At 54.9% G+C, this 17,376-nt stretch overlaps 7 protein-coding genes across 7 annotated transcripts; 3 read left to right on the plus strand and 4 right to left on the minus strand.

Moving 5' to 3' along the window:
- Window positions 1-512: 512 nt before the first annotated feature.
- K437DRAFT_295478 (uncharacterized protein) lies at window positions 513-3,989 on the minus strand. The gene is made up of 5 exons (XM_013386402.1): window positions 1,161-3,989; window positions 1,023-1,092; window positions 902-964; window positions 753-829; window positions 513-678 (listed from the first exon to the last, which is right to left on the minus strand). The coding sequence occupies exons 1-5, from the start codon at window positions 3,822-3,824 to the stop codon at window positions 616-618; spliced, it is 2,937 nt and encodes a 978-aa protein (XP_013241856.1). The 5' UTR covers window positions 3,825-3,989; the 3' UTR covers window positions 513-615.
- Window positions 3,990-4,200: 211 nt separating this feature from the next.
- On the plus strand, window positions 4,201-5,274 carry K437DRAFT_258079 (uncharacterized protein). The gene is made up of 2 exons (XM_013386403.1): window positions 4,201-4,468; window positions 4,548-5,274. The coding sequence occupies exons 1-2, from the start codon at window positions 4,346-4,348 to the stop codon at window positions 5,202-5,204; spliced, it is 780 nt and encodes a 259-aa protein (XP_013241857.1). The 5' UTR covers window positions 4,201-4,345; the 3' UTR covers window positions 5,205-5,274.
- K437DRAFT_258080 (uncharacterized protein) lies at window positions 5,273-7,100 on the minus strand. Its single transcript, XM_013386404.1, has 2 exons — window positions 6,771-7,100; window positions 5,273-6,456 (listed from the first exon to the last, which is right to left on the minus strand). Exons 1-2 carry the CDS (start codon window positions 6,802-6,804, stop codon window positions 5,333-5,335), a joined length of 1,158 nt encoding a protein of 385 aa, XP_013241858.1. The 5' UTR covers window positions 6,805-7,100; the 3' UTR covers window positions 5,273-5,332.
- A 216-nt stretch (window positions 7,101-7,316) lies between these two features.
- On the plus strand, window positions 7,317-9,063 carry K437DRAFT_258081 (putative ARG1-argininosuccinate synthetase). The gene is made up of 3 exons (XM_013386405.1): window positions 7,317-7,411; window positions 7,492-7,697; window positions 7,854-9,063. Exons 1-3 carry the CDS (start codon window positions 7,363-7,365, stop codon window positions 8,871-8,873), a joined length of 1,275 nt encoding a protein of 424 aa, XP_013241859.1. The 5' UTR covers window positions 7,317-7,362; the 3' UTR covers window positions 8,874-9,063.
- Window positions 9,049-11,167, minus strand: K437DRAFT_168922 (uncharacterized protein). Its single transcript, XM_013386406.1, has 3 exons — window positions 10,394-11,167; window positions 9,350-10,335; window positions 9,049-9,258 (listed from the first exon to the last, which is right to left on the minus strand). Exons 1-3 carry the CDS (start codon window positions 11,080-11,082, stop codon window positions 9,224-9,226), a joined length of 1,710 nt encoding a protein of 569 aa, XP_013241860.1. The 5' UTR covers window positions 11,083-11,167; the 3' UTR covers window positions 9,049-9,223.
- A 484-nt stretch (window positions 11,168-11,651) lies between these two features.
- Window positions 11,652-15,066, plus strand: K437DRAFT_269547 (uncharacterized protein; the record flags this gene model as incomplete). Its single annotated transcript, XM_013386407.1, has 4 exons — window positions 11,652-14,113; window positions 14,176-14,251; window positions 14,314-14,490; window positions 14,551-15,066. The coding sequence occupies 4 exons, from the start codon at window positions 11,652-11,654 to the stop codon at window positions 15,064-15,066; spliced, it is 3,231 nt and encodes a 1,076-aa protein (XP_013241861.1).
- On the minus strand, window positions 15,061-17,370 carry K437DRAFT_275308 (uncharacterized protein). Its single transcript, XM_013386408.1, has 2 exons — window positions 15,779-17,370; window positions 15,061-15,708 (listed from the first exon to the last, which is right to left on the minus strand). Exons 1-2 carry the CDS (start codon window positions 17,022-17,024, stop codon window positions 15,125-15,127), a joined length of 1,830 nt encoding a protein of 609 aa, XP_013241862.1. The 5' UTR covers window positions 17,025-17,370; the 3' UTR covers window positions 15,061-15,124.
- Window positions 17,371-17,376: the final 6 nt, after the last annotated feature.

The following is a 17,376-nucleotide window of genomic DNA, read 5'->3' on the forward strand; positions in this document are numbered from 1 at the left end:
TAACCCTAACCCTAACCCTAACCCTAACCCTAACCCTAACCCTAACCCTAACCCTAACCCTAACCCTAACCCTAACCCTAACCCTAACCCTAACCTACGTATTTCCCTGACAGCTGCCATGGGCGTAGCTGTTCAGAGTGGGGCAGACCAGTCACCAGTGGCAAATCAGTGCAGGCAGAAAATAGAGACTGATCGCACCACTCTCGGTTGCTCATTACTTGGGTAATGCATGGCATCCTTCCGCGATCCTTGAACTCAAATCACAATATAAATATTGTCTGGAGACTGCGCTCCGAGCAGCCGGACTGAGAGCTTTCCAAAAATCCGGGTCATATCTGGGCATCCACAGGCTCGTCACAACAACCGGATTTCTTTGATCTACAATAACAAAGCCTGAAAATAAGAATGACTTGATGTTGAAAAAGTTGAGCACAGATGTAATGCCACCGCTGATGCGCAAATGGTTGACTCCAACGCAAGGAAACAGCGCTCGGTCACAACTTTACTAAGCTGCTCTGCATAGGTGGTGACCTTTTGCTGGGGATATGATATGCATCGTTAAGATGGTACAAAGATCTATCGTTACGAGTGTAGATTCGACATTTGGCATCGCCTTTATGCGTTGTATTTGTCTTTCCAGATCCAGGACAAGCCAACGGTGTCGTAACCTTGTTTCTCCTATGCAGCGGGTGGACGAAGCATAAGAAGGATTAGCAGCTATAAACATGCTACCCATAGGATTCAGTTCTCACAGCCAAACGGTAGTACATCGCCGCTTTCTTCAGGTCCTTTTTGCATCCTTTTCCAGCCGTGTATAGCGCACCGGCCTCTAAAAGGGAAAGTGAAAGGCAAATACGTTACCGAAAGCGCTGCACCAACGATCCCAGTTGACAGAACGCACCAGCTTGAGCATCCACGTCACCAAGCTTGGCAGCAAGCTCGAAATATTCCAGTGCTGTTTGTTCTGTGGAGAGCCGCGTCGGTGAGCATTTAGCAACCAATGTAGAAGCAACAGCACTCACTGTCCATCTTTGTTCCCCATCCGTAACAATAGCACTTGCCTAACTCGTAGACCGACAGCTTCAGCTCGGACTTTAGAAGAGAGACAGAAAAAAGGTCAGCGACCATTTTGACCCGGTTAAGCATCCGAGACAACATACTTTAATGGCCTTCAATTCGCCTTCCGAGCGCGTCGGGTTGTTGCTCATCTTGCCAGCACGAGCTGCAGCCATTTGGATCCACTCGAACCCTTTCCTCGGGTCCTTTCGCGCTCCCCAGCCCTCGCGAAGAGCCATGCCCCACATGCACATGCCGACGACACAGCCGCCTTCGGCCTTCGCTGAACGCTCGAAGTAGAAAGCTGAGCGCGACATGTCGCCTTGCTCATGGTACGTGATACCTTGGCTCAGGTACTCTTCTGCCACTGCTGGCCCCGTCTTGGTGTCCGCGCCAAGCTGCGATCGCTTAGCAAGCGCGTCGGGGTCTCGTAACATGGAGCTTTGAGAAGACTTGACTGTAGAGCTGTCGGTCGCGAACGAAGGTGTGGAAGTGCTGGCTGCCGAATGCAGCCGATATGGAGAGCGGCCATTCTGGAATTGCTGTTGGTGTAACGAGCGTTGCTGCTCCAGCACCCATTCTTGTTGCAAAGACTGAGCCGCAGTGATGCCGTTCCTCTGGCCATCAACAAGGACGTATGCGTCCGCGATAGCCTGTCTCTCAGAGTCGTAGTTGATGGTGCCGACAGTCATAGCGCTCCGGATCGTGCTGAAGCTGTCCCGTCGGCTGCTTCCACTGCCATCCAAGCGCAACGTCTCCACGTCTAGGTCAGATACCATACTTTCCCTCCCATCATGATCGGCAATGGCTTTGGCTCTGCGGCTGCCGGGTAGGATGCCAGGCGGAAGATTCGGATTTGAGCACAAATCCGGAAGCGCATGCGGAGCAGCATGACGCCCATGATGCCCAGTGTCCAACCGCCCATGCACGTCCAATTGGTTATGCGATGCAGCACCAGGTCCAACAAGGGGGGTGTGAAGCGGATTTTGAAGGGCCTGTGCAACTCCAACCGGCCCGTTGAACGGATGCTGTTGTAATGGCCGAGCTGACGGGAAGGTTGAGACGCCATTGATTTGAGCTGGGCTTGCCATAGAACCGGAAACGGGTAAGCTCGAGATGATACTCGTTGGCCCCTGCAACGGCGTCCTGAAATCGTCATCGCCGCTACTACAGGTATTGGCCTTGCCACTGCTTCCACCACTGCTTCCGCTCCCATCGGTAGTAAGACTGACCGCACTTTCTCGATGGCTGTTTCGCTGCTGGTCCCTATTCATAGCAAACGATTCGACCTTGTAGAGACTGGCTGCCTCCTCATCTACAATTTCCGCTTGGGCATCGCGCGTAGGAGAGTGTCGCACAGCAGCGCGGCCATTGTGCTGCCATTGCCGCTGCGACCCATTGATGGAGCCCTCCGGCGTCGGTGGCCAGATATTGAGGCTCAGCGGTACTTCGCTGCTTGCTGAACCGCGTATTGTCAACACGCTATCACGATCTCGACTCCGCTCTTGACTGCTGCTATGCTCGCTGCGCAGCGTCGCTGCAAACAGGCAATGCTGTTCCCGTTCATCCACGTCATTAGGCCCATTAACGGGAACAACTTCATGGATGCTTCCGGAAAAGCTAACCACCTGCGACCTATCTTTGCCAGAGTGTTCGCCCGTTTGCCTACTATTGACCAGTTGAGCGCGTTGACCCTCGAGAGGGCGATGCACGCCGGTCCCGTCTGGACCAACAGGATAGGCTTGCTTGCGCTGTGCAATGTGAGCAGAGTGGCTGTACACTCCGCCACATGCTGAGAAAGTTGCGACAGGGATTCCTCGTGCTAGTTCTCGCAGCGCGTCTAGTCCTTGCAACGTCTGATGTCCCACACCTTCCCCACCGCCTATATCGACGTGCCAGTTTTTGAGATCCATCGCCTCTTGCTCCAGCTCTGAATCGCGTGACATCAAAAATGTGCTCCCTTCATCATGAGGTTTGCCAGCCCACAGATGCCCCCATCGACTCTGCTCGCCAAATTCGCTGCTGCAAACCGTGTCACTGGAGTTTCGTCTTTCCATCCTTCCCCGCCCGGTCTGCTCACCCGGGGTCCGTTGAAGCTGCTGATCTTGCCGAACAGCATCCCAGTCGAAGCTCTTGTGAAGTTTTCGTTTCTCCTCATCTACCGTGATGCTGTTGTAGGAAATGTCGGAGGCAACAGAGGACCGAAATGCGTTAGGAACAATAAAGATATCGCTGTCACCGTCGCCGTCGCCCGGTTGAGGGGCCAGCCGCTCCTGCGTTTGCCAAGATGAAGGTTCATAAGTGTTTTGCGAAAGAGGGGTAGACGGCGTCGCGTTCCCATTGCTATTTCTCTGGCCTTTCCGTGAGGATAGCGAGGTGGAGGATTCATAGCTCCCGCCTTGTATATAGCTAATGCTGCCGCTGCTGCCGTTGCTGCCGCTGCCTTTCCCACGCATCATCGGCATACCGCCCGACTGCCCCTGTGATCCGCCGGCTTGGTCGATTTGAGTATCCTGCCTCGGTAAGTATCCTCCAAAGCCATCCGATTGAGGCTCATCTGTTTCAGCAGGGTACCATCGGTCGTCGGCGATGAGCGGTGCATCCTGAGACACTTTATTACTGCGCCGGATGAGCATCTCAAGCGGAGAAACCGCTTGCTTGTGCCCAGGAAGCACAGCTGAGCTGACCCCAGGATCTAAGAGCTGCATGTTTTCTTGGGCCCCTTCAGGGCGCGGGCAATGTTGCGGCTGCGATCCGGGATGGAGCATGCTGGTAATCGTATCGGCGGGTCAAGAGACGCAACTTTTGGGGCCGTTCCGATTTTCCCGGCATTCGCACTTCTCGCTCCTAAGAGCAGCGGTTAGAAAGCTGATAACAACCCTGCTGTGGATTTCAGTGGTACCGAGGACAAGTTGCGCACAGCTAGTGCTGGCAATTGACATCGAGGGCAACCGCTTGAAAGAGCTTTGCTGCTGATGGCTTTGATGACGATGATCAGCACAAACCCGCAAACGCAGCGCGGCATGTGGCGCGGTGCCCGGGATGCCAAATTAGGGTTGCATTTTCTCCCCATTGCCCTTGACTCCACACATGCTTCTTGCCTCCCGCGCGCATTCGAGGTTCATCCAAAACGGAAGGGACCAATCACGACATACATACACTCTGCAGTGGTCATAGATGATAGCTTCGCGACAAGGTTCTTTCCTTGGCTGCTATTAGCATCTTTCACAAGGCTAGCGACCCCTAGGTGAACAAGACGAAACGAGTACGCAATCAAGTTCTCGACGCCATGTCTTCTTCAGAAGTTAGAGCGGGTGCGTCTGCCGGCGAAGACACACACGAGGACACCATCATCGTCGACACCTCCAATCTCTCCGAGCTCAAGGCTACCTGCGATGATGCAGTAGAGCGAGTGAGTACTTGAATATTATGATGGATTTGCTGATTATTTCTTGGCTCCAAAGCTGACAGCTAATGCTCTCCCTTTGCAGATACTGACGCGAGCTCCAGAGGTAGTAGGTGCCGGCCCATCACGTAGTGGATTCTCTCCACCTTTTACGGCCTCGCATGTCCACACAGATGTACGCCTCGCGCTGGGCTTCACAGGATCGATCATCATGATCGCTTGCGCTGCGTGGTCTTATTTGGTCGAGCCGGAATGGAGCGTGAACAAGGGCCCAACACTCTACTGTGTAGCACTGTTTGCTATCTTGTCCGGTCTACAAATGCTTTCCAGCCATTTGCAAGGTGACACAATCGTCTTATGCAAGCGCCGCACGACCACCAATGGAATCGTTCAAACAGAGACGCTGCGCGTGCGGAGTGCTCCGACCTTACCCAAGCCCAAGTTGTACAACGCCGGCAGCGCAGAAGCGCGGACAGCTCGTCTGTTGCCCGGCACGTCTATTACTTCCGACTCCGCCACTGCGAAAACTGCCAGGCCTGTGTGCATCCCGCCCGTATACGCCCTATCCTTCTCCTACACCCAAACCAGTAACGGCGGTAAAACGCTCGTCAAGCAGAGCGACAGCGGTAACGAGTCTATCCCGCTCGGACACTTTGGCGAATGGTTTACTCAAAATGGCGACTTCAGGGAGGAAATTTTTGAGGAACGACTACGTGGAGCTCTTGCCAAGATTATGGAGTGAAAAATGCAAACAGCTTTGATGTACCTAGCAAGAATATAGCCAAAGACGGTAACCCAGCGAGCAGAATGCAAGATTTGTCTAGCTGTCCAAGCTAAGACGTCGTATGATTGAACCAAAGCCGCAGCTATTTACACACCCCTGCGCTCGGCCACCTTGAGCAAGTCTGCAACGACACCCATCGCGGTGACGTCTGCGCCAGCGCCAGAGCCCTGCACAAGGAGAGGGCGCGTAGCGTACCTGGCTGTAGTGAAGCTGATGATGTTGTCACTACCTCCCAAGCTGGCAGCAAAGGGATGTGTGGCAGGGTACTTTTCCAAACTAGCCTTCACCTCTTTTGTTTGAGCGTCAATGACGCCCACATACCTCCAGACTTTGCCTTCCTTCTTGGCTTCTTCACGAAGCGCATCAAATTCGGCATCAAAGGCAGCAAGCTTAGAGACATACGAATCAGGGTTTTTGCCTGTGGTCTTCTCTTCGGCGAGCATGGCTGCTGGGGTCAGCGAACGGGTCGCAACAGAAGCAAAGCCTTCCGGTAGCGGCACGGCCTCTGCTACTGCTGGCACGAGACGCGAGAGGATGGTAAGCTTGCGGGCGACGTCTGAGCCAGAAAGGTCGTCACCGGGGTACGGCTCTGTGTAGCCCTGCTCTTTTGCGACCTTGACCACCTCGCTGAACTTAACAGTCGAGTCGAGTGATGGTGGACACCATTCATTGAAGATGTACGACAGAGTCCCGCTTAACACGCCTTCAATCTTGTGAATCTCATCGCCAGTCGCGATGAGGTCTTTGAGCGTGGAAATGATGGGCAGGCCAGCTCCTACAGTAGATTCTAGGTAGGTTAGGGCAGTCGGGTTGGACTGCTGTGCAGTCCGGATCGCAGAGAAGAGGGTTGCAGGCCCAGAGTACGCCTTCTTATTCGGAGTGACAACACTGAAGCCGGCTGAGAGGAAAGAGGGGTAGGCATTGGCGACAGCATCGTTAGAAGTGTTGTCGACGATGACAGTGTGCTTTGCGGCAGAGGCCGACGAGATGCTCTGCAAGATCTTGATGAGCTCCTCGGGCTCGGGAGCAGGCTTTTCCGAGGATGCCAATTTGGCTTTCCAGGTTTCTTGGGAGATCTGCGAGCGTTCCGAGTCCGAAGATAGCAAGAGCAAATTTTTGCTGTTTTGAAGCGAGACAATGGAGAGTGAATGCCGCAGAGTTGGACTGGACAGAATTTGAGAGATAACGGACGTGCCAACAAGGCCAACGCCTGATAGCAAGCACGCAGGAACGAGGCAAGAAAAGAAAAGAATACGAGGCCCATGTTAGCGGAACATACACGTTATTCAACAGCCGGAAAGGACCGTAGATGGAGAGGACAGACATTGCGGGGGTGTCTGGGAACTTTACAGCTTCGATCAATGCTTGGAGCTGCGGGCTAGAGCGGCAAGGCCAACTTCATGAGCCTGAGGCGGTCCTCGGACGCAGTGGCCCAGCTTAGTCCTACGCTATTATCCATGTGTCCTTAGCAAGCGAGGTGTCCCCTCGGAGGCACCTGCAACGCGTTCAGAACGAAATACTCACCGATGATGGCTACGTTGATCGTTCCGGTCGCCATTGCGGTTGCAACATCAGCTGGGCAAGGGCGAGGCTTGCAGTTTTTGAGGGTACCACAAAGAAGTTGCAGGAGATGACTGGCGACGGACGGTGGAACCGGCAGCTGGCGCGCTAACGGCTGAGCTTGTGGGATTGATATGTGCTGATCCTGAGGGCAGAACAAGGTCAGCACACAGCTTGATTGTTGGAAAGTGAAACTCTTTGAAAAGCGGCGAAGGGCAGTCTGGGCACTGGAGGTGGCCCATGCGCAGGCAAAGGGAGAAGTACGCTTTCTCCGTATCTCGGGCTGCACCAAATGACGCCCTTTTCGCCAGGAAGAAAAAGAAAAGAAAAAGAAGGAACAAACCTGAGTGAAAAAAAAAGAACCCCGGATCCAAGATGGGGAAAACAGCGCGCGGGTGACGCATCCTCCGAAGAATTTGATGATAGCTACTTCTTCCTCGGGATGGCATTGTTGATCCACCGCTTTGTTTTCTCTTTGCAACTAGAGCAACTGTTGCGCAGAACAAAATAGTTCAATCAAACGGCAACTGCAAAATCCATAGGAAGCACTGCGAAAATGGCTGGCGGCAAGGGAAAGGTTCTGCTCGCGTACTCCGGTGGTCTCGGTCAGTAGCTTGGGGCATGATGAAGGGCGCGCATGGCCTCCAACACTCACAGATTTACCTTCATTCCGTTCGGGGTACAGACACATCCACCATCCTCGCCTGGCTCATCGATGAGGGTTACGATGTGGTCGCTTTCATGGCCGATGTCGGACAGGAAGAGGACTTTGAGGCGGCTAGGCAAAAGGCTATCAAGTGCGGCGCAAAAGGCTTTATCCTCCAGGACATGAAGCGCGAGTTTGTCGAAAACCTCATCTGGCCCGCTGTTCAAGCAAATGCAATTTACGAGGTGAGCCTTCGGAAGGCGCACATCTGAAAGTTACATGCGAAACGCTACGCTCTGTGAGCTGTGTTGTGATCTTCACAAGATCGCCTCGAAGAGCTCTTACACCCGCTATCCTTTGTGTACGATCTTTACCCCTGCTGACCCCGCTGTCTTTCTCAGGATGTCTACCTGCTCGGAACCTCTCTTGCACGCCCCGTCATTGCCCGCGGCATGATAGAGGCTGCCGAGAAGGAGGGCTGTCAATTCGTCAGCCACGGCTGCACTGGCAAGGGCAACGACCAGGTCCGCTTCGAGCTAGCCTTCTACGGCCTCAAGCCCGATATCAAGGTCATTGCACCATGGCGCATCCCCGAATTCTACAACCGCTTTGCAGGACGTTCTGCACTCCTCGAGTACGCTGCATCCAAGGGCATCCCAGTCACGCAGACGAAGGCGAAGCCTTGGTCGACCGATGAGAACCTGTTCCACATCTCTTACGAGGCTGGCATCCTGGAAGACCCCAACACCACCCCGCCCGATGACATGTGGAAGCTCACCACATCGCCTGAAAAGGCGCCGGAGTCACCCGAACGCATTAGCATCTTCTTCAAGCAGGGTATCCCTGTCTCCATCAAGGTCAGCTCAACCGGCAAGGAGCACACGGACGCTGTCGACATCTTCCTGACCCTCAACGCGCTCGCTCGCACACACGGCATCGGCCGCGTGGATATTGTTGAGAACCGATTCATCGGCGTCAAGTCTCGCGGCTGCTACGAGTCCCCCGGCGCAACCATTCTCCGCACCGCACACATCGACCTGGAAGGTCTGACGCTGGACCGTGAAGTCCGTCGCATCCGTGACAGCATCGTTACGACCAAGTTGAGCGAGATTCTCTACTACGGTTTCTTCTTCTCGCCCGAGAGCGAATTCGTCCGCAGCTGCATTCCCCACAGCCAAAAGACGGTCAACGGCGAGGTCAGGTTGAAGCTTTACAAAGGAAACGTCGTCGTCGAGGGCCGTCAATCTGACGAGATGCTCTACGATGAGAAGTTCAGCAGTATGGACGAGCTCGGCGGCTTCGAGCCAGAGGCCACAAGTGGATTCATCACCGTCCAAGCCATCCGCCTTAAGAGGCACGGACTCGGCCAGCAAGCCAAAGGCGTCGCCGGTGTCGGTGTTGACAAGGCGTACAATATCTAATCCCCTTTTCCTGCTGGATGCATAGTTTGCCAGAGTAATAGTGAAATTGAATCTCAATCTGAGTAATGTGATACGAAAGCAACGCTCTATATGCTACGATCCAAAGAGACTGTATGCAAAGTATGCTAAGACGACGGCGATGATTGCTGTTGTGCGATGCGACGATGTAAGAACTTCATTGACTGCATGGATGTGTAGGTTGTTGCCTTCCGCGCTTGGTATATTTGAATTGCTTTCTCCTTCCTCCTGCGCGCAGCTATGGTTCTCCAGTAAAGGCTGGCTGGTATTTTCAAGTGCATCGGTGCTGTTGGGGGTTTCGTTTTGATTGTGGTTGTCATTCCTGAGGACCACTAGATGGGCTCTGCCGGAATGCTTAGAAGTACACCTGTCGGCATACCCGTCAAAATGCACTTTTCTGAGCTCTCGCTTCTGCTCTGGATCAATGCTCGAGCTGCTCGCTTGTTCATGGGCATCACCTTTCGTCGCAGCGACGGTGGACCTGTTCCTTTCCGGCTCTGTCCTACTCGCCACTAACTGCAATATAGACTCGATCCTCTGAATCGAACGCTCCACTCGTTCCATGCGGTTCTCAAAGGCAGCGCTGGACAGTGAAGTGCTATCATCCTTGTCATTTCCGCTGCGATTCGGAGTCGGTACCGCGTGTTTAACCCTCTCTTGCGGGTGTTGGCTAGGATGCAGGAACCCATCCCCCGGGATGCGACTTTGCCATTCCGTCAGAATTGAAAGGTAATGGACGAGAATCACTCTTGCTTTACCGCGGCATACGTCCATTCTAGCATGCTGGATCGTTTGGGCGACATTCTCCTTAGACGCCTCGAGCTCACCAATTGCTACACCAGCAAGCAAAGCCAGCTCTTGCTCGGTCAAGACGATAGCCCCTTCAGAAATTGAGAGACTATTCGGGGAGACATCCTGGACATGCTCCTCGTCGCCACGCAAACGGTGGGCCAAATCTCGGAGAAGGAGCAACACAGATGCGGTGTTCGGAGCGAGTCGCACATTGGTGCGGCCGAACAGAGACTCTGCTACGCTCGGAATGTCCCCAGTGGTACCCGGAACTGAGTTGGACTTCACCATCGCATCCATTTGCGCCTTTCCACGCTCCCATTGGAGGAGAGAAGACAGGTTTTCTTCGCAATCGCCCAGATTGTCAAGAGCGCGCACGCTCCAGCGCATGAGCATTTGTTGATTATCGTCTGGTAGGCTCATTCGAACGTCCCCGTGCTCATTCATAGAGATGCCCTTGTTGGAGCTGCTGCGAACAGGAACAATAGGCCGCCATCTTTGCACCAAACTAGCCCTCTCCTCTGTACTGATCAATGTTCGCACTTGAGTACCGCGGGTAAGAATCTGGATCGGCGCTGGACCACAGATAGCTGTGAGCAGGAGCGAGGAGAGGCTATACGTAGCCGGTGGAAGAAGACTTGATTGAAGGCGCCAGCTGCATGAGCTCCGATTTCATTAGTAGCGTCGACAAGCAGTATACGAGATGAACTCACTTGTGAATGACGCCTGCATCGCCTTCGTCCAAGCTCCAGGCATGCCTGGTGTTCCAGCCTAGCAGTAATGCCAGCTTTTCGAGCATACCATATGTAGAAGCTACCCTACGGGCCGCTGCCAGTGGTATCCATAACTCGGTGCATGGTTCCAGACCAGCAAGCGAGAGATCGAGAAGGGAAGCACCGGAAGAGAGCCGCCGCACCCTTGGCGTGCTTGCGCCGCTGGTACTAGCAGCGTTCTGCCTTGGAGCTGGGTAGTGTTGTTGTGCGGCAAAACTCTGAACGGGCTGGCAGAGTACGTCTGCGAACTTTACGAGTCCTTCTACTACCGTCTCCCCAGATGCCTGGCAGAGGGCTCCGAAGGATACGAAGGGCTCTCGGAACTCAGGATCAAGTAGGCGGAATATAGTGGTCCCTCTGGAGTCTGGGGAGCCTTCCTTGTGTGGAGTGGACGGTGCACTTGAGTATGCAGCATCTATTCGAGCAGGAATGTAGCATGCCCATGCTGGTGTGAGAAGCTGCTGTTGTTGCGCACCAATTTTGCTATTGGCCCGGCCCTGCGAGCCCCACGCACGCCGCGATGGAAGAAGTACGAAATGGATCGGCAGTGGTCTGCGATCGGACAGGTCTTCCCATGTCCGCGGGAGTGCCCTGCGTGCTCCCTGGCTGGCCAAATTATAGCCCTCCATTAGCGAGAAAGGGAGTATTGATAGTGGAGATATCTTCCTAATGCTGTGCTTTCCCGCTCGTCACGGCGCACTGGGCCTCAATGCCGGGTGCTTCCTGGACTAATCATCTGGAGAGCCCATGCCTAGGCCAGTGCCGCCAAGCGTAAAGTCGGACGATAAGATGATGAACTTCAGTCCGTTGTGCAGCCTGCCTGGTCTGATGTAGTATGTACGACTTTACGGAAAGCCCTGCACGGTGAAATGCTCTGGGTTCGTCGATGCCACCAAACAAAACAGACGTCATTGATTCTGAACGGTGACGATGACACCCGTCGGCGACTTTTCCGGCAGTCTCGGCTCTCATTGGCTCGTCTCGGTCTCATCGAACTTCAGTGGGATCCGTCAAGTACCAGCACGATCACATTCGCCTCGAACACCTCGCTGCTTGCATCGCCTCGCCTTCCTTTCAGCCCAGCCTAATCCACACAGCCTCGTCGCTAGGTCCAACGTGGTCGTGATAAGAGTGGAGATTTCGATCGCTGCCGCCCGCAAGCACCGGACGCACCACCAACAGGCCACAGCCCAGCATCATGGCCGGTAAAGCCGCAATGCCCACCGTCAGCTCATCGTCTTCCAGCAATGCGCACTCGTTGAGTGCAGCAGCAGCACTCGCGGCAACATCCCAAGGAGACCAGCGCCCAGCGCTGGCGATCAATTCATTTTCCACATATGCTACGGCGACGGCAGCCAAAAGAGCGTTGCAGCTAAATACGAGCTTCACCGCTCCGGAAGGCGCCTACCGATGCGTGGCAAGCTTGGTGCATCCTTCATACACGCAGGCGGGCAGCCTGGTCTCGGCCGGACTCAAGCCCGATGTGAGTGGGAAACCGGTGCCTGTGAATGGGAATGGCACTCTCTCCTCGGCGGGGGGCTTCGGATCGAAAACAGCGCACAACGCTGTCTTCGCTCCAAACAATTCGAACAGCAGCGCAGGATCTGTACGACCAAACAGTGTTACGGAAAATGGAGCAAACCCTCCGACACCATCAACAGCTGCAAAGCCCTCGGGTGCTTCCACTTCAGGCCCTGTGCTCGCACCAACAATGATACAGCTTGCACAGGCCAGCGCAGCAGCGTACGCACAGTATGCCACCCCTCTTCCACAAATATCCTGCGTCAGTGTCAAATACGCCTTGTCAAAAGGCAAGGAGAAGCAACAAGCAAAGGCAGCAGCAGCCGCTCGGCTCGCTGCGATAGAAGCCAAAGAAGAAGACTCGGTGGACGAGGTTACACTTGGATTAGCACCTTCCGGCGGCGGCACGTCAATGGGACTAGGAATCGGAAAAGTTGGCGCAGGTCTTCGAAGAGGCATCGGTCTCGGTGGACCTTCTGCCGGCTCAGGCGGCGGCTTTGTATCTGGAGTACCAGCTCATCTGCAAAGCAACGCCAGCTGGACGCGGTCCCTTATTGAAGCGACGCTCGCTTCTCAGGGGACCGACTTTCCTGCGCAAAGCCCTGAGCCGCCCATTGCTGGTATTGTGGAGTATCGAGGGCTCCTCGCAGCGGCGAGGAATGACTCGCTTTCAGGCACTGGAATTGGTGCTATGGATGACTCAAAGACCGATCGACCCCCGTCTGTCCAAGGCGATGGCGCGTCACATGGGACTGGCCTTAACAGCTCCCACACGTCTGGGTTGAATCCTTCAGCTCTCATATCGAGCAAAGTGCTGCCACCGCCGACGCCTTCCTCGGCGACAGGACCCACTCTCCCTTCCAACCGTCCCTCGCCTCCTCTTCACACGCTGCTCACGGCACCATCATCCTCAGGGAATGTCTCGTCAGTCGGACGGCCAAAGAACAACATGCGCGGCGCAAATAGCTCATTTGTGACGCGCCTTAGCACACATCCTGATTTTGCTAAGATCCTTGCTGCTCGCAATGGGTCTGGCGACTCTGAAACATTTGCCTTCGTGTCGAATGGACGAACGCTGACTTGGATGCTCGATGCAGGGTGCTTGAAGACCCATTTGGCGAAAGAGCCACTGGCGAGGTTCGGCTTCTCCACCAACATTACAGCGCACGACATCAACGCCTCGACGAGAAGTGCATCAAGTTTGGACATTATCATTGGCTTCCAGACTGGTGACCTCATCTGGCTCGATCCCGTCAGCTGCCGCTACACCCGCATCAATAAAGGCGGTGTCATCTGCAGCTCCCCCGTCTCCGTGTTGAGGTGGTTGCCGGGCACCGAAGGTGCGTTCCTTGCCGCGCACATAGATGGAACAATTATCGTCTATGAGACCGGGAAGGAGGACAGTGCTGGCCCTGGCAAGGAAACGGGATGGTTCCCAAAGTTGTCCAGCCCTGTCTATGTGCGCAGGCTGGAGCGGCAGCGAGACGAGAGCGTCAGCTCAGTCGGCGCTGGTGAACCCTGCATGAACTCACCACTTGCTGGATCCTTTAGCCACGCTCACAGGAAGCCAAATGACGGATTTCAAGACAGAGCGCTCGAAGGGCTGATACCTCAAGCAAACGTGGATCCCGCTACGCGCACCATTCCTCAGAGCTCTTCATCCCCGGCAGCCGCTTCGCCTATCAACGGCAGCTCCTTCCGGCGACCGGACTTAGGCCCGCGGACTTTAACTAGTTCTACCTCGGCTACCGCAGCTTCTCACGCTGCGTCTGATAATGGTGCGGGCGCGAGTAAAGCTCCGGCAGGGCTTTCACCATTGCTCCCTGCGGAGCTGGCGTTACTAGGCGGCCCAAGCGTCCTTGCTATCGCAGACGTCTGGAACCCTCAGGCAGGTATGCTGGTCACTCGTCCCGGCGTACCGATAGGTTACTCGTCAGCTCCAAACCTCATCGACCTTGCGGTAGCGGGTGCGATCACTGGGCCGAAGAAGGAGCCAAACTGGAGCAAGTTGAATCCTATAAGCCATTGGAGGGTGAGCAGGGAGAAAATCACTGGAATGGCTTTTAGCCCGGATGCCTCGCTGCTGGCTGTAACATCGGAGGACGGCTATTTACGTATTATCGACGTGCAAGCTGAAGTGTAAGTTCTTCTTGATGGCGATAGGGTCGATGGACCGCTCGCTGATGTTGCATGACTTGCAGACTTCTCGACACATTCGGCTCGTACTTTGGCGGCTTTACCTGCGTCTGTTGGTCACCAGATGGCCGCCTCCTGGTAGTGAGTGGTCTACGATACATGAAGTGTCATTTGCCAAGATATTGACATTCGTCTCAATTCAGACCGGCGGGCAAGACGATTTGATAACTGTGTTCGCGCCGCGCGAAGGTCGTGTCCTTGCACGGTGTCAAGGCCATACTTCTTACGTAACCAGCGTTGCATTTGATCCGTGGCGATGGAAAGCAGAAGACAGAATTTATCGCTTCGGCAGCGTGGGAGAAGATGGAAAGCTAATCCTTGTGAGTGCAGCGCCGTTGGTGACAAGCCTCAAAGTCTGACTTTGGCATGGCGTGTATCAGTGGGACTTCTCAGGCGCAACCCTTCACCGTCCAAAGACGCGCGTGCATGGTGCACACTCTCTCGGCGGATATCGCGCATCTGTCCTAGGCTCAACATTTTCGCTCGTCGAACGCTACGGCCGCCGGGGCAGCCAATCAGTGAACGACAGGCAAGATACGGGCCAGGCCAATGAGGCGATCACACATGCAGCACCACTGCGAGGAGAGACCGCGATGCTTTTGCCAATTCTTACACATCAAGTCGAAGGCGACAGCATCGGTATTCTGGCACAAATTCGATTCAGACCCGAAGGAATCGTTGTGCTACATCGGGATGGCGGTGTGGACACTTTCCTGAGACCGAATGTCCCCCTCTCCTTGCTCACAGCCCAAGCTCCGCAGAATGCTCAGATGGACACGACCACAGGGGAACGCAACGCAGGCTCAGTCCCAGCTGGACCTCTCAGCACGCGCGCAAGAGGACTGAGCTTCGGTCTGCGCAAGAACACATCGGACAATGTGACGACTGTAAAATGATGTCCTACAGGCTCGTGTGTTGTACAATCATTATGCTACACGTCAGAGGTGAACCCAATTATACAGGAGGTAGAATGGAGATGAAAATAGCAGCGACAGCCGTCCCTGCTGCTAGAGCTGCCATCATGATGAACGGGCTTGGGACATAAAGATCGAACAACAGCGCCCCGACACTCGACACGGCGACGATGCCAATTCCGCCAAAAAAAGAATAGGCGCCGGCAAGAGATCCCGCAGCAAAGCCTTTGAGCCGACGGGCCTTTGCCAGCAGGGCAAGGCTGCAGATGATCGTGCCGATCTGACAGATGCCGATGAGTGCAGCCGCGACAATGGCTGTGGTGCTGCGTGGGTCACCATCGATGCCGCCTGGAAGTCCATAGGCGAAGAGCAGGTAACCCATAAGCCCACAGGTAGCAGCAGCGCCCATTGTCGCTTCCGGCGAGAATGCATCAGCGATGACACCGATGAATGGGCTGAGAAGTAAGGCACTGAGCTGCGCTACGCCTGAAATGATCGAGGTCCATCTAAACGCTTGACGGCACTTGCGCTTGATCTCGCACGTGGGCAGCGTCGGATCAGGGATGTCGGTGCAGATCCCCGATGTGTAAAAGAAGTGAGCGACAAGCAAAGGAAGAAATGCGGCTACAGGACGAAGAACGTGGGATGCATTTAGAGCGTGCCGCCTCGCGAAGCACATCGGGATTGAACTCACTAGTTCCGATGGTGGTCGCGCGAGCCATTGCCCCTCCAATGTAAGCGCCGACGAGCGTTCGGCTGCGTGCTGCATCGAATATGCCTTGCAACAGGCCTTTGCAGAGCTTTACAAGGGTCCGTTTGAACACCCCTCTCCTTGCTAGCCTTGCTTGCAACCTCAAGCGCCGCGCCTGCCGTTCATTGCTGAGCACGGATGATGTAGCTGCTGCCGGGGCGCCTCGGAGCGAGCGGCGCCACCGTGAGTGAGAGCTGCCCTCAGGCTGGAAAGCTGCCTCTGCAGCCGCGCTGGGAGTAACGTCTGCTTCCATTTCGGCATAGATTGGCTCCTCCCTGCCCACTAGTAACTCGCTGCTTTCGGCTTTGAGATCATAGGTTGGCAGCGTGGATACGAGGATGATGGCGACAAGGACTGCGAGGGCGGCGCATAATGCAAAGGTGTACTGGAGCCCCTTGTGCAGATTGGCATCTAAGCTAACCCCATGATTGCCTTTTTTGCGGCCATGTACTTCATGCTGGTCCAGCCATCTTTCAATCAGCGGCGGCAGACGATCCAGTCCAAACACTGCAATCAGCGCGCCGACACCTGTGAGTACACCAGCACAAGAGGCAAGCTTGCCTGCACCCGATGGCTGGGATGTGCTAATGGTTTGCGAGCGATTCAGTAACGGCGTCTCCTCCGACGGCGGGGTCAGCCTCGATGGAGCCGGCGCTGGGTCATCTGCTCTTGTCGCACTATAGCTCGCTAGAAGCCCGCTGAGCATGCTTGTCACAGCACTTGCCCCGAGCGCAAAGACGAGTCGAGCGACAAGCAGATCCTGCCATGCGTTCTGCGCAAGTGCAAAAAGGGACAGACCTACAGCTATCAGCACATAGCCAGCTGAAGCGACCCAGCGTATGCCGATAACCTCTGCAAGCGAGCCCCAAATCAGGACGAGGAAGATGGAGATTCCTTCGTCGAGCAGAAGCAGAGTGCTGTTCAGACGTCCAAACGCGGCACGAGCCTCCTTGCCTCCTTTGAGTGACAGCTCTATGCACAAGCCGGATCCGTTGGCGGGTCCAGATGGGCCCTGTCCGTTGCAATCGGTGGCGAGCTGGGAGATCAAGGTGGGTTGTAGCGAGTTCAGGAGCACAAGAAAGCAGACAGATGCAGTTGCATGCAGTGCACCGCCGAGGAGGTTAACTTTGGTAATGTGCGATGCGAGTCCCAGCCGGCTGTGCCGCGATGGGCGGGTCTGAGCTGCCATCTTGAATGGCCAATCCCGCGACTAAGGGGCAGGCCGCATGCCAAGGACCGCTTTGAGGATCGAAGTTAGGATCTTTGCGAGGTTTGGTGTTTACTTGCTCATCTAAAAGCTTTCGTTCGCTCATTGCAGTTGTACTATGGTTTTTGCAAATGTGCGGAGCGACACAAGCCAGAGTTGCTGCGTTGATGGTTGGCGTACTTATTTCCTTTCCAGTTTGGATCTCATCAGGTCAGAAATCCCGTGACGAAAACCTTCGTTCTATCGGGTTCTTGCACGCAAATCGCACTTTCAGACATTCTCATGCGTTCGAGGAGCTTTGCATCCCCTCCAGATAAACCCGCAGAACCGCTCT

Source organism: Tilletiaria anomala (assembly GCF_000711695.1).
Source record: "Tilletiaria anomala UBC 951 chromosome Unknown K437scaffold_75, whole genome shotgun sequence".
Lineage (NCBI taxonomy): Eukaryota > Fungi > Basidiomycota > Exobasidiomycetes > Georgefischeriales > Tilletiariaceae > Tilletiaria > Tilletiaria anomala.

What these genes read in the sequence shown, in the direction of transcription:
- K437DRAFT_295478 (XM_013386402.1), bottom strand. Translation starts at nt 3,824, where the DNA reads ATGCTCCATCCCGGATCGCAGCCGCAACATTGCCCGCGCCCTGAAGGG. An exon ending in GCGAATTGAAGGCCATTAAA is followed by an intron (nt 1,093 to 1,160) that starts GTATGTTGTCTC and finishes TCTCTTCTAAAG; the next exon opens with TCCGAGCTGAAGCTGTCGGT. An exon ending in CGATGTACTACCGTTTGGCT is followed by an intron (nt 679 to 752) that starts GTGAGAACTGAA and finishes CCCGCTGCATAG; the next exon opens with GAGAAACAAGGTTACGACAC.
- K437DRAFT_258079 (XM_013386403.1), top strand. Translation starts at nt 4,346, where the DNA reads ATGTCTTCTTCAGAAGTTAGAGCGGGTGCGTCTGCCGGCGAAGACACA. An exon ending in GCGATGATGCAGTAGAGCGA is followed by an intron (nt 4,469 to 4,547) that starts GTGAGTACTTGA and finishes CTCCCTTTGCAG; the next exon opens with ATACTGACGCGAGCTCCAGA.
- K437DRAFT_258080 (XM_013386404.1), bottom strand. Translation starts at nt 6,804, where the DNA reads ATGGCGACCGGAACGATCAACGTAGCCATCATCG. An exon ending in GATCAACGTAGCCATCATCG is followed by an intron (nt 6,457 to 6,770) that starts GTGAGTATTTCG and finishes GCTTGCTATCAG; the next exon opens with GCGTTGGCCTTGTTGGCACG.
- K437DRAFT_258081 (XM_013386405.1), top strand. Translation starts at nt 7,363, where the DNA reads ATGGCTGGCGGCAAGGGAAAGGTTCTGCTCGCGTACTCCGGTGGTCTC. An exon ending in CGCGTACTCCGGTGGTCTCG is followed by an intron (nt 7,412 to 7,491) that starts GTCAGTAGCTTG and finishes TTCGGGGTACAG; the next exon opens with ACACATCCACCATCCTCGCC. An exon ending in AAGCAAATGCAATTTACGAG is followed by an intron (nt 7,698 to 7,853) that starts GTGAGCCTTCGG and finishes TGTCTTTCTCAG; the next exon opens with GATGTCTACCTGCTCGGAAC.
- K437DRAFT_168922 (XM_013386406.1), bottom strand. Translation starts at nt 11,082, where the DNA reads ATGGAGGGCTATAATTTGGCCAGCCAGGGAGCACGCAGGGCACTCCCG. An exon ending in GATGCAGGCGTCATTCACAA is followed by an intron (nt 10,336 to 10,393) that starts GTGAGTTCATCT and finishes GAGCTCATGCAG; the next exon opens with CTGGCGCCTTCAATCAAGTC. An exon ending in CACCGTCGCTGCGACGAAAG is followed by an intron (nt 9,259 to 9,349) that starts GTGATGCCCATG and finishes GTATGCCGACAG; the next exon opens with GTGTACTTCTAAGCATTCCG.
- K437DRAFT_275308 (XM_013386408.1), bottom strand. Translation starts at nt 17,024, where the DNA reads ATGGCAGCTCAGACCCGCCCATCGCGGCACAGCCGGCTGGGACTCGCA. An exon ending in CGCGACCACCATCGGAACTA is followed by an intron (nt 15,709 to 15,778) that starts GTGAGTTCAATC and finishes TTCGTCCTGTAG; the next exon opens with CCGCATTTCTTCCTTTGCTT.